Source organism: Sitophilus oryzae, unplaced genomic scaffold (assembly GCF_002938485.1).
Source record: "Sitophilus oryzae breed Bouriz unplaced genomic scaffold, Soryzae_2.0 scaffold_910_pilon_pilon, whole genome shotgun sequence".
In the NCBI taxonomy this organism is placed as follows: Eukaryota; Metazoa; Arthropoda; class Insecta; order Coleoptera; family Curculionidae; genus Sitophilus; species Sitophilus oryzae.
This window is the reverse complement of record NW_022147540.1, coordinates 850,211-865,256: the sequence shown is the minus strand read 5'-3', so window position 1 is coordinate 865,256 and position 15,046 is coordinate 850,211. Positions and strand designations below refer to the sequence as shown.

The 15,046-nt window shown below is 32.0% G+C and overlaps 1 protein-coding gene across 7 annotated transcripts in view; it reads left to right on the top strand.

Annotated features, from left to right (window-relative positions):
* Positions 1–15,046, top strand: part of LOC115890735 — a 354,534-nt gene that overhangs the window by 174,680 nt on the left and 164,808 nt on the right. For all 7 annotated transcript variants that reach the window (XM_030911047.1, XM_030911049.1, XM_030911051.1 and 4 more), the window contains exon 4: positions 14,767–14,836. In XM_030911047.1, the coding sequence (XP_030766907.1) occupies positions 14,767–14,836 (70 nt within the window). The remainder of the gene's footprint in view (positions 1–14,766; positions 14,837–15,046) is intronic.

The window sequence follows — 15,046 nt, the reverse complement described above, 5'->3', positions numbered from 1 at the left end:
AAGTTATTATGCCGGCTCGTATAAGACGAAAGATAAAGCAGAGAGTGAATCCATAAATGTTTAATAGCTAGCCAGTATAAAGCGGCAGCAAAATAGACAGAATAAACTTTAAGACTGCAGTGCTGCATTGAGACAATAGACTGGTGTGTTACGGGATTTTGCTGCCTATAGAATAGCCCTTTCTCGAGGGGAACCTACACATTTATAAATAATACAGTATACAATCGAATAAAAAACGGCGTCGAAACCGGCTGCGGAAAAACTTGCCAGCATATTCTGCAAATAAAAATAAGAAAAAAAGTTCATAAAAATGTATGTCCTAAAACGCTTAGTTTCGGAGATACAGGGTGTAGAAGTTTTATTTTTATTTCGATATTTTCCAAGTAATTTCTGAAGTAACGTCAATATTTGGACGAAAATTGTTGTCTGGGAGTTTTTTGACATGATTAATTTGATTTTAATGTAAATATGACTCCGACTTGTGGAGAGCGCCACCTACATATGTTTTAACTGATTTGAAGAGTAATAACTTTTCGTCCGTACCTGTATAAAACCAGTGAGTAAAGAAATATACATTTACGACGTTTTTTACGTAAAAAAAGGTCTCGTGTTGTTGTCACATACTCGTACCAAGGATGAATTAACCACCTATCTTACACATACAATTCTAAGTCATGCCAAGATATCAGCAAAAAATATGTTGTTTCATGGCGCACAGAAGTTTCTGCGACGCACTGCTCTTTGAATTGTTTAAAGAGTACTCAAGAAGAAGCCGACACAAAAATTACACTTTATGCTATTAATGCGAAAGTTAAAGGAGCAGATACACTACTGGTATTTGCTAATGATACAGATATTTTAGTTTTGCTAGTAAGGCGCTATGCAATGCTTCTCGAAAACACCTTTTTTGTACCATCGCATCGTCAGGCAAGGCAATATCAGTTAAAAACATATATATTTCAGTCGGACTACTAAAATCTTCAGCACTGCCCGGGTTCCGTGCAATATCTGGTTGTGACACCACCGGAAGTTTGTTTGGAAAAGGAAAGTTGTCATACCGGAAGGCATTTGTTTCAGCGAGTGAAGAAAAAGTTACTGCCTTGCAAAAACTTGGTACCAGTGATTTAGTACCTGATGATGTTTTGCATCAGCCAGAAATATTTATTTGTCGAGTTTATAAAGCAAGCACTCTAACAAAATCACTTGCAGAATTACGATGGTCAATGTTTACTGCCAAACAAGCCCTTGGAGATAAGTTACCCCCACAAGAGGTTCCCTTGTACCCGCAATTAAGAGAGCTAACCTTCAAGCATTTGTGTGGTCAACAGATGATGAACCAAATTCAGTCATCCCTAATCCAGTTGGACACGGCTGGTATTTGGAAGAGGGAGTGCTTACTCCCGTTATGTGTGAAGAACCATGTGCCCCAGAGTCTCTTCTTCAACTGATTAGATGTTCGTGTCTTAAAAATCGATGTTCACCAGTATGTAAATGTTTAGCAAACAATATGCCTTGCACAGAAATGTGTAGTTGTAATGCGGACCAATCAACTTGTGATAATTTGCATTCGCCTGATTTTGCCGACGAAGGTAGTGATAAAGTTGATAGCGATGCTGCCGATTTGTAATTTTATTAATATATATGTACAAATGTATCACTTAAATGTTTTTAAATACATGAACTCATATAATGTAGACCATATTTTATTTTGGTAAAAATAATACAACACAATATTTTTCAATTTTTTCACTTTAAATCCAAGCAGCAACAAAAATAGTATTTTTTGCAATACTTTCAAGAATTAATTGTTTTCCTCTTTACATTACCTTTCTAACTAGCTAAAAAAATTGAAATCGTATAAATAGCGGCGACGATAGCGCACATTGTCTATATTGCTATGGCGGCCATTTTGTTCAACGCACTCCAAACAAACGCAACATCTCTGACGACGGTGTCACCATAAAAATTAATGGAATACATCATTTTTCTGATAAAACAACTTCACTGGCACCTTCCCTTCATGAAGTTTTCCACGGGAAGCTATTTTTATACGTTGTGCTCCCCAACTATATATTTTTATCCATATAGTCATAATACCTTTAAGCGAAAATTTAATTTAAATCTATTACGTTTACTTAAATATTGCTACTACCCCTCCCAGACTCAATCTCTGCATGCGCCACTGCTCTATAATCGCCGCTCCACTATAATCGCAGACTAAGGGTTTTTGAGATATTTGGAATCTAAATTACCAATACCTGTCATCAGTGGCATAAATTAAACATGTTGACTAAATAGTTATTAGACTGAAACCATAAATTTGAAATGTTTTTGTGCCAAAAGTTCAACAGAAACTATTTTATCATCATTTTTCGAAGAAAAATTTATAATTAATTTAAAGAAATAAAAAGTTTATTACATGTTACAACATGTTTGTTTTTAGTCAGTAATGACATAATGTATTGACTATTTCCATTCTAAATATCTTGAGAACGGTTGCTCGTAGCAATTTTTACCAATGGACGTTTTTTACGTAAAAAATCACGAAAATGTGTATTTTTCACTCAGTAGGTTTCATACAAATACGGACAAAAAGTTATTACTCTTCAAAACAGTTAAAACTCTGGCGCTTCTTACAAATAGGAGTCATATTGACATCAAAATCTAATTTCCAATGTCAAAAAACTCCCAGACACCAATTTTCATCCAAATATTGACGTTACTTCAGAAATTATTAGAAAAAAATCGAAATAAAAATGAAACTTCTACACCCTGTATCTCCGAAACTAAGCATTTTAGAACATACATTTATACAAACTTTTTTCCTTATTTTTATACAATTTACTTGTATAATCAATCCTGATTTATGTCATATACTAACACACCGAATATCGATTTCTTATGTGAAAAAATCAAAAAGTTATGGGGTGAGTTAGTTAGTTTTGAAAAACACCCTGTATTTAAATAAAATACACTTTATTTTTTAATAAAACAAGATATCTTTATAGTTCATTAAAATTATTAACTTTACAACTCGAGATTGCCGATTTGATATACCAAAAAAATAGTCCTTTTAGGCGTGATCGCGTGATAATTTTTTCCTATAATCTAATAAATGCTGATTTTTTCAGAATTTGTCAGCGAATGTCTTCTGAGTGTAAAATAAACAAAATCGGAAATTTTCCCCTTGCGGTTTTTGAGCAATAGAGGTGTTTTTTTTAAAACTGTACTACAACAAAATAATTAGACGCATATTGTGTACATAAGAACATGCTCTATAAGTTCGCCTAATGAATTTTTTTTATAAGTTTATTATTTCCGGACTTAGCGGCCGTTTCATGAGCCCTTTGGGGTGGTTTTGAAAAAGTTTGTTTTATGGCAAATTGACCCGTATGAAAGTTGTTCATAATAAATAAACAAGCAACTTTTCCTCATGATTTTCTTTGTAGCTTTATTATTTTTGGATATAGCGTCCAGTTCATGAACAAATTGGGGTAGTTTCATAATTTTTGTTTAGTTCTACAAATTTACCAACTTAAAGGTGTTCATATTAAAATTACATGCAAACTTCCCTATAATATGTATTTATTTCCCCAAAACGAAACATGGAATTCATCAAGTGAATGAATATAATGATTTTATTTATTTGTATCCTCTTCTTTTGTGTGATGGACCTGGCGTTGGCTCCTCAGATTTATTGTTGGTTTCTTTTGTTGCTTCGTATGAAGTGAAGTCGTCGTCGTCAGAATCTCTGTCATCATTCACGCAAATTGTAGGAGAATTGTTATTTTGAACGAGTTTCCTAGGGTGAGTTTGCTGAAAAAAGAGTAACGTTGAAAACTACCCTAATTTGTTCATGAACTGGACGCTATCTCCAAATATAATCAAGCTACAAAAAAAAATCATGAGGAAAAGTTGCTTGACCATTTATTATGAACAACTTTCACATGGGTGAATTTGCTGCAAAACATACTTTTTAAAAACCACCCCAAAGGGCTCATGAAACGGCCGCTAAGTCCGGAAATAATAAACTTTTCGTCATACTATATTGTTATATTATTATAACATAAGCAAAATCAGAATGGAAAAGATGCATATAACGTCCGCCGGACGTTATCATAACGGCCGGCGGCCGTTAAGTTTCTAAGGTAATCGTAACGTCTGTCACCTGCAACAATGACTATTTATTGTCAGTTGGACTTTTCAAAAATTGGGAAAATAGACCATAGCGAGATGTCGCGAGAAATTCCGTTGGAAATACAGGAGGAAGCGGCTGCGGCTACTCAAAATTTACTTCCGACTATAACCAGAGAGAGATATCAGCAGGAATATGACAATTTTTGAAGTGGCGGCAGGATAGAAGTATAAACAGCGTAAATGAAGCGGTATTGCTGGCTTATGCTAAAAGAATGTCTGAAATGTATTCTCCTACATCACTGTGGACAAAGATATCCATGCTGAAGCTTGCGTTGAGAGTATATGAAAACATCGACATATCAAGGTAAAAAGCCATTATATTCTTCGATATTTAATCATACTCATCTAAATTATATTTGTTCATAGATTTGGTAAACTGTTCATGTTTCTGAGGCGCAAAAACGAAGGTTATTCACCAAAAAAGCCAAAGTTCTGTCGGAGAATGACATAAATAATTTTCTACTGGATGCCGATGATTACACCTGGTTACTCGAAAAAATTGTATTGGTGCTTGGTATTCTTGGAGCTTGTAGGCGCAGCGAGCTTTGGTCACTCACAGTTGATGATTTCGAAGATTCGGAGAAAAATATTCTTGTCTCATTAAGAAATACTAAAAATAAGAAAGATAGGAAATTTCTTATTCCAAAACGGGCCTTCCGTTTGATGCCTATGGTTTATACAAAAATACATCAACCTGCGTCCTCGTAACTTTGACAATCCAAAATTTTTCATTGGTTACAAGAAAGGCAAGTGTGTTAAGCAAATCGTCGGTATACATACCATCGGGAGCGTACCGCAGAAAATTACAAAATTTTTGAACTTGGAGAATCCAGAACGTTATACAGGGCATTCATTTCGTAGATCATCAGCAACCATGCTCGCCGAAAATGGTGGTGATTTACTATCGCTAAAGGAGCTAGGAGGATGGGAGTCTTCAACAGTGGCAGAAACTTACATAGAAAAATCAGTTTCCAAAGAGAATGAAAATAACAAATCAACTTTTTCATGATAGCTCCAAAAATAATGTGTCTTTAGTGGATACAAATATTTGCCATTCTTCAGTAGCATCATCTTCTTCTATAAAATCTGTAAATCCCTGGGAAGGATTACAGATTTCTAAGAACAACAAGTGCACTTTTAATTTCCATGTTCATTATCATGAAAAATGAATTTTAGTATAAGACATTATGTATTTTTTATCCTTACTTGTGTTATTGTTCAATAAAATTTGTTATTAAATAGTAGTGTTTATTGCTCTAAAAAATCTGCAGTATGACGAAAAATCTAGAACGCAACACGGCCGATAACAAATAACGGCCTTGGCTGCTTATGATCCTCGGCTATCGCCTCGGATCACAAACTTCAGCCCGGCCGTTATTTGTTGTTTATCGGCCTTATTACGTTAATAACTATATAAAAAAAATCATTAGGCGAACTTATAGAGAATGTTCTTATGTACAATTTGCGTCTAATTATTTTGTTGTAGTACAATTTAAAAAAAAAACACCCCTATTGCTCAAAAACCGCAAGGGAAAAATTTCCGATTTTGTTAATTTTACACTCAGAAGACAGTTGCTGACAAACTCTGAAAAAATCAGCTTGCCCGTAATTTTTTTTATTTTCACTCTCTATACGGCGATACAATTTTACTGGATTACTAAGGTTTCATGCGCACCCTCAACGTGTTATACCACGTGCCACCACTGCTAATTATTGAACTTGACCCTGTGATATACAGACAGAAAAACATCGGTCGTCCAATAAAAATTATTACACCAGCGACCTCTGTCAGTTAATACACCTGTTGTTGTTAAATATCCTTTTTCCGGGAAAATTTCTTTGTTGAGGAAAAAGCGGTCACGCAATTTTCGAATTAGTTTAATAAATTATGTTCGGATATTTTTGCCGAAGGTAACGAGCTCAGAGAAATGGCCGAAGAAAGACGTTTATTTATTGAAATATAGCATTGCATTTTTGTTGGTTTAGTTCAGAATGCAGTGCCGTATAAAAAAGACTTTTAATTAACAACTGCGTAATGACTTTTAGCGGCTTTATAGATCTATTGTGTCCCCCCCCTCCTATTGAATTATATTTCATCATACAGTCTCCAGGCTTTGACAAAAGCCATTATCTTAGACGGTTTTGCAGTTTATGTATGTATAAAATAAAACTAATAAATGGGTTTCATGTCAAGCCAAATTATGAAAAATATCTACACAGCAATTGAATTTGCTAGGTGCTATGAAAAAAAAAGTAAAAGTATCTATCACAGCATTTTTGACACATCGGTGTCCGAAAATTACCAGAAATAAGTTGTTATAAAAATTTTCACATTCAAAGAAACATTCGAAGTTTTTCCTATATTTAGGTTTATTATATTATTTTTTTAGTATAAACTTGACTTATTATTATGCAGGTGTAAGAATAGTTAAAGAATTTTTGTTTTAGATTGATTTGTTATTAAAGTTGTTATTAATATCTTAGGATTATGTAAAGTGATTAAAAAGAAAGCCAAAAATGTAATAATATACAAAGCAAAAATGTAAAATATAATAGTTACACTTTTCCTATATTTCCTATATGTATTGCAATCTATATTGAATATTTACATTAGAATTAAAAAAGTATTAACTATGTTTAAAAATTTATCAATTCTTGCATTAATTGTTTTTCTTGTTCTTATGTCTTATTATGTGTAACACACTTAAATCAATTATATTAACTATTTGTATTTTTCTTATGTAATAATCGTTAGTTATAAGTTTTCGAGTTTCGAGTTTAATAAAAGTTTAAAAAAAAAAGTTTATTGTGTCCCCCCCACCCTATTGAATTATATTTCATCATACAGTCTCCAGGCTTTGACAAAAGCCATTATCTTAGACGGTTTTGCAGTTTATGTATGTATAAAATAAAACTAATAAATGTGTTTCATATCAAGCCAAATTATGAAAAATTTCTATACATTTAGATAGAATCATACGGGAATCGCAAAACATTTTCCGATGCACCTTATCAATCGTATCGAAATTTACACTAAAGCCTATAAACCTGACTAAATGAAATTTTGGACAAAATTTTTTAAATTTGTTATATAATTTAAGATACCGAACACCTCTTCATTTTACTTCATAGATCAAATGATTGTAACAGATATTTTATTTAGATTAAACCTGCAAAAATTTGCGCCGCTATCAGCAGCGTTGTCGTTTATTGTTTGACAATTATCTCAGTCATTATTTTGTATAATATCTTCTTGTTATTGAATCTTTGGGAGTAATTCTGGTTTTGTACCAATTTACATAGTTTTTTTCGAAATTTGTACAGTTCTTTAAAAACTAAATTTTCGAGTTTTTGGCTTTTAAAGAGTTTATAGCTTTCCTGATATTGCTACTGTGAGTGTTAGTGACTACTGTTAATAAATAAATTACTAAAATTTTAAATATTAAATTAAAAATAAAACTTTTAAAAAATGATGTAATAAATATATCGTTTCCTAATTTTACAGTAAGATTCATCTCATAAATCCATCATAATCTGGCAACGCTGTCGCCAGCGCTTGTCACTGAAAGTTGCTCACGTACATCGGAAATTGTTTTGCGATTACTTTAGATAGAAATTAGCAACACACATTAATTAGAAATTATTAACAAACAAAATAAAGAATAAAGTATATAAAATCTCGAAATCTAACAACTGGCAGAGGTAATTTCAGTTAGTTTTTGTTAATTTGGAATTTATATTTTATGTGATCAATTCATCAGAACATCAAACATTTTATTCTACGTGTCTGTTCTAAAGAAAACATATTTTTTTCATTAAAGCCAATTCTCGTTCTTCACCTTCTAGTTGGCTCTTACTAATTACAAAGTTTGTTAATATACAGGGTGATCCAAACTGTATTCCGGAAACTTTGGCAGCATATTCTGCTGATAAAAATAATTAAAAAAGTTTGTATAAACGTATGTTCTAAAATGCTTAGTCCTGGAGATACAGGGTGTAGAAGTTTCATTTTTATTTCGATTTTTTCCAAATAATTTCTGAAGTAACGTCAATATTTGGGTGAAAATTGGTTTCTGGCAGTTTTTTGACATGAGAAATGTGATTTTGATGTCCTATTTGTAGGGGGCGCCACCTACATGTTTTTTAACTAGTTTGAAGAGTTATAACTTTACATCCGTACCTGTATAAAACTAGTGAGTAAAAAAATATACATTTTCGTAATGTGTCTTAGTAAAAATCGATACGAGCAACCGTTCTCAAGATATTTAGAATAAAAATAGTCCACACATGTCATTATTGACAAAAATAAACACGTTGAGTAGATAATTATTTGACTGAAATAATGAATTTTGGAAATTTTTATTTTTTTTTAAATTAATGATAAATTTTTCTGCGAAAAAATGATGATAAAACAGTTTCTGTTGAACTTTTGACACAAAAACATTTCAAATTTATAATTCCAGTCTGAACTATTTAATCAACATGTTTAATTTATGTCAATGATGACAGGTATTGATAATTTTGATTCCAAATATCTCGAGAACCATTACTCGTAGCGATTTTTACCAAGATACTTTTTTTACGTAAAGATCGTCGTAAATGTATATTTTTTACTCAGTAGTTTTATACAGGTACGGACGAAAAGTTATTAGTCTTCAAACCAGTTAACAAATATGTAGGTGGCGCTCTCTACAAGTAGGAGTCATATTGACATCAAAATCAAATTTCTCGTGTCAAAAAACTCCCAGACACCAATTTTCGTCCAAATATTGACGTTACTTCAAGAATTATTTGGAAAAAATAGAATTATAAAAATGAAACTTCTACACCCTGTATCTCCGAAACTAAGCATTTAAGAGCATACATTTATACGAACTTTTTTAATTATTTTTATCTGCAGAATATGCTACCAAAGTTTCAGGAATAAAGTTCGGACCACCCAGTATATAGAAAGTAATTTATAATTTTTTCATTTTTTTTCGAAAATTAATAAATAACTTAATTTTAGACAATAAGTGAATCTGTTCTGAATCTACTCAATACAAATACGATATAGCAGAGCCAAATCTACCAAAAACCTTAACGATTTTGAGGTTGGGTAATAAATTCCACGTTACTATATCGCCCTCTCGTAAAATCACCAATTTGATACAAATATACTGCACGCCATAAATTTAGGGGACGGATCGACACAATAAATCGGTATTTATTTTGTCGACTAAAACGATATTTTACAGGTAAAATAAGGTTAAATAGAATATTACCCCTTTTAGCTTTATTTTACCTGTTACTTCAACTATAGAGATATATTTCTTACACTGAAAAAAAAATAAGCATTTTATTTATTCAAAAACAAATGTTATGTTAATTATTAAATATAAAAAGATTGAAATAAATTTTAATTTGTATGATTTCTGCATTATTGATCTGAAGAATGAGATAATTGTAAAATATATTAAAACTACCTCGCAAACTCAACAAGTAATATTTACAAACATCACGTAGAATAAAATAATAATCAGGCTGAAATCAATATTAATAATTTGGTTATAATAAATCTTGAAAAATTACAGTTGGAACAGAATTACCTGTATTATCCCATATGTGCACCTAATCCAGTATCCTTCGGGCAGAAATTTACGCTATCGCAGCAATTTATCCTAGATAGGAACTATCAAAAACAGGAAATTACCATCCTATCGTTAAGAAATGCCTCTAATATAAAATAATTAAATATTGTTAATTTAAATGGCCGGGCAAACGCTCTCTACCGCGCCTTGCCGCTGTGACGTTACCCGCCGTTCTTCTGGTTGAGTGGAGCCAGACGCGTGTTTATTTTACACAGTTTGCTTTTAAACGCTGTTGAATCCGAGTCAAAATTTTAGTTATTTGGGGTAATTAATACATAATTAGTAATTAGTGATATTTATAAATAGTAATGGATGAGCGAAAACAGAAAAAAATGGTCCAAGGCCATGAGAAGAGATGAAAAGAAAAACGTTAAATTATCCTCTATTTTTACGATTTATTGTTGTAAAGATCATTTTGATGTAAGTTCATATATTTATGTATATTCTCTTACATAGGTATATGAAATTTGAATGCACAGGGTTATTCATTATATTTTGACACCCACATATAGCCTTAACTGCAAGTTTTAGAAGAAAACATTAAATAAAAAAGTTGCATGGTTTTTCATATACTCTCTTTTAAAATTAATTCTAGATACGCAGGGTCTCAAAAAAGGTGGTCCAGAAAATTGTAGGTATTTTTTGCTTTTCAACTGTCAATATTTCGTAAACATTTGAAGATAGGTATAGGATATTATACATGAAATATATCTAGAATGTCTAGAAACTTCCGAAGAATCCAAAAATACATAGGGTGTTTCACTTAAAAAAGTAACTTAATTTTGGCGTTTACTTATGGGACACCTTGTATAATATTTTCATTACTGATAAACAATTTATTTCCTATAATTTAAAAAAAAAAAACAATCTTTAAAAATAACAAAGGTAAGGGGGTGTCAATATATAAAAAAAAACTTTCTTTTTCACGCTATGCTCTGGAGTTACTTTTCCACGTACTAAACAAATATTTTTGTCTCTTTTCACTTCTACATAACCTACAGCATTACCTCCATATGTCTCCCTACCTAATCTGAAAAATAAGTTTATAACATTAATATTTATAACTATATAAAAGTTCGTAACAGTATAGGTACCTACTTATACTTAAATATGCCTCAGTACTACAAAGAATAAATGTTACATACCTCTCTGTTTTTTTCCTCGTAATTCAGCACCAATAGATTGGGAATTTGTATTTATAAAAGCAGCCAACATATAAGGATCGACTTGTGGCAAGTTATCTGATTGTGCGTTTACTGCCATTACTTAAAAAATTCTCAGAACACACAACACATACAAATAATAACTGCACAAAAAAAGCATAAAAAACTCTTTCAATCAACGCTAAAAGCAACAAAATGTCTTAGTACGCCACCTAAATACGTACATAAACGGAACAAGTCTGGCTGCTGCTGGCCATCGCGCATCGACGAGAACGGCGGGTGACGTCAGACCAATAGAATATCGTTCCAATTCGCGAGGCGTCGTTTGCGTTGTCCATAGTATTTTAATGGCCCGTTTTATAAAATTGTGGTACTGCTTTCAAGAAAAAAGTTTTTTTTGCATTTACACATATTTATTCTAATAAATTGAACAGTTTCTGGCGAAAAATAAAATATATGCATCTTCCTCATTGTGTTTCTGGGGTCGAAATATACCACCACTAAAAATATTCGCACTTATTCAAGACTCACCCTGTATAAATGTTACGGTATAAAATCTAGGCTTCTAACTTTAGAATCTACTAAACTTATTCTAAAAAATAATGGAATTTTCTACCGTTAGAAAGATGTACCTAAATAAAAATTATTGAAAGATACTTAGCGGTTACCTTGACATTTCTTGAACGTGGTCCAGAAAAACTTTCTAATAAAAGTGCATTTTTTAAAAATAGATTCTGGCCTGAGGTGAAGGCATTATATATTTATACACTGTCTAGAAAATTAAGAGTTTCGGTCTAGCTTTTAACGTTTATAAATTTTGAACATAAGATAATCCATTTAATTAATATGTCTATAAATATTGTCAAAAATGACCCTGAAAATAGAAGTTTCTATTTTTAATGTTGAAAAAATAATTAAAGTAGAAAATTTATCATGTTAAAGAACTTATTAACTTTGCTTCGACAAATGTAGACTCAAAATTTACTTTTTGTCATACGCTCCCAAAAACAGCTATTTTACGGACTCATTTCAGTCCGTAAAATGTTTCTTTTTCGGCCTAGGCCGTAAAGGTCGTCATGGCAACCTTTATGGACTAAAATGTCTAAATTCGTTATTTGGTTGTTTTATTTTGTCATTCGAAATTTGTCACAAAATCACATAAAATTATACATATATTTATAATTAAATTATTAAATACTAACAATATCAAAAGCTAAGTTATTTGTTTAAAGTAAGTACCTAGGTACCTATTTAAAAGAGGCTTTTAAATTAAAATATTCTTAAATTACAGTCACAAACATTCAAACCATCGTCAATTTGGTCGAAATATTCCATGCTGAGAGCAGTGTTAAGTGTTAAAGAAGATATTATATTGACAAATTTCCAAAACTTATTGCTTTTTTGAAGAGGAATTCGGTTGGTTACGAGCCTAAAAAGTCTAAGGTTTTGTCCATAAAAGAGATCGGTGATTTTTTGGCCACGGCTAGTGATGAAACTTATTTACTTACTAAGGTAAGTTTGCGATAATGATTTTTAAAATATATAGATGGTTTCTTATTCCATTGTATTTGATTTTTAAATTATTAAATACTAACAATATCAAAAGCTAAGTTATTTGGAAAAATAAAAATGAAATGAACAATTTTGTGCATTTTGAAAACTTGCATCTGCAATCGAAACGACTCCTCCATTGGCAGGTAAATTTACTTTCTGATGAGGTGGAGTAAATGCGAACGATGATGTACTTGGTAATACATCCGTGGAAGTGGTCGCGATTTTCTTTTCCCCCATTAGCAGTTTGCAAACTTTCTTCTTTTTCTCAATAGATTCTTCTATGTAACCTTCGGCCACTGTGGACGACCTAAATAATTATTGTTGTTTAGAACAAGATCGGAAAATATTAAAATTTTTACCTCCAACCTCCTAGGCGTTTCAGCGATGTAAAATCCACATCTGCATCTGCAGCAAGAGTAGCAGAACTACGTCGGAAACAATGACCTGTATATTCGTTTGGGTTCGACAACTTTAAAAATGCTGCTACAATCGATGGCATCTTCCCAAATGAATGAATGCCGACTCGTTGCACGGTGCATTTTCCTTTACGATAAGAGATGAAGACATAATCATGTGGTACATTTTTTGGCCTAAGACAAGCATATTTTCTATACAACTCAACTGGATTGACAACGTTCCCTTCGTTCACCACCGGAAACACTCTTTTGATATTAGTTTTTGTATCCGCAAGGGTAACTAAAAGGCAGCTGTTGTCTTTTTCTATGATGTCTTGCACTCGTAGAGAGTACAATTCTTCTCTTCTACATGCTCCACAAAGGCCAATGACAAGAGCTACCTAAAAATCAAATACAATGGAATAAGAAACCATCTATATATTTTAAAATCATTATCGCAAACTTACCTTAGTAAGTAAATAAGTTTCATCACTAGCCGTGGCCAAAAATCACCGATCTCTTTTATGGACAAAACCTTAGACTTTTAGGCTCGTAACCAACCGAATTCCTCTTCAAAAAGCAATAAGTTTTGGAAATTTGTCAATATAAATATCTTCTTTAACACTTAACACTGCTCTCAGCATGGAATATTTCGACCAAATTGACGATGGTTTGAATGTTTGTGACTGTAATTTAAGAATATTTTAATTTAAAAGCCTCTTTTTAAATAGGTACCTAGGTACTTACTTTTCGTGGAAATAATTTAGCAATACATCTTCATTTACAACGAATACGCCATTTTTGTCTTTCCATTCATTAAAAACATCATATTCTTTCTGGTAAATGGCACGAGACTTCACAGGAAGTAAATCCAACACGATTTCTTTGGCCTTATTAGCAATATGTTCGGGATTTTGGAACATTTTAAAATTGTTGATGAATTTGTGTGATTTTGTGACAAATTTCGAATGACATGTCAAAATGCGATGAAATAAACAAACTCGTTACTAAGATATGAATTTATAAGCCAACTTTTTTCAAACATTATAATTTCAAATATGGAAAATTTGCAAATATGCGTTCTAAAAAACTATAAAAAGCGTATGACAAAAAATAGTGTATGTAACACGTACCTAAATTATGTTTTTTAGGACTCATCTACTATTTCGGACTCGGCTAACGCCTCGTCCGCAAACAGTAATGATTCGTCCTAAAAAACATCATTTTAGGTACTAGTTACATAAATAGCTATTTTTGACTGTTAAAATTGCCTTATATCTATCAAAAATAGTAGATAAAATAGTACTTTAACCGAAAGGGTAGATTAAATGATACTTTAACAGAGAGGATAGGTTAAAAACTTTATTTCTTCTCGCACGTTTGTTAATTGCTTCCATTTTTGAAAATGTTTGTATTCCTTTTCATAAGTTATTCGCGATTTAAATGGAAGTAGTTTGGATATGGCGTTTGTCGCCTCAGCCTGAATATCTGTTGGTAACTTACTTATTTCGTTTTGAGCCATTTCTGGCTTCAATTCAATCAGCAATAGACACGAAAGAGAATTAAAAAATATTGACTCAAAACTGACAACTAAAAAAACTAAAGGTTTATTTATTTGTCAAATTACATACTCGCGATATCATCGCTCGTGAATTAATATTTTCGGTCGACGATAAAATACCATTTTATCTTCTTGTATAAAAAATAACTAAAAATGAATTCAAAAATAAATCTGTCATCTCGTTCAAATGTTACATTCTCTTTCTTATCAGCACCAGCAGCACCCCTAAAATATTTCTTATCTAACCTTATTTTTCTCATTTTCAGACCCGCATGCCCCAGCTCATTATTTCATACCTGGGAGGCCCTGCTGCAGGAGGTGGAGATCGATTCGCAGGTAATAGATATTCTGTGGCATCAACAACAGCGGTCGCGTATACGCTATCTATCTAACGAGGGAAGATACGTATCTATATACCGCTATAATTTAATATTTTAGATAAACGGGGAGTTCTGTTTGGGAGGTAATTAGGGAAATAATTGAGTTTTCGATTAAACTCTCTAAAACAATCACGAAAGTTTGATTTTACTACGATATGTTGAAATA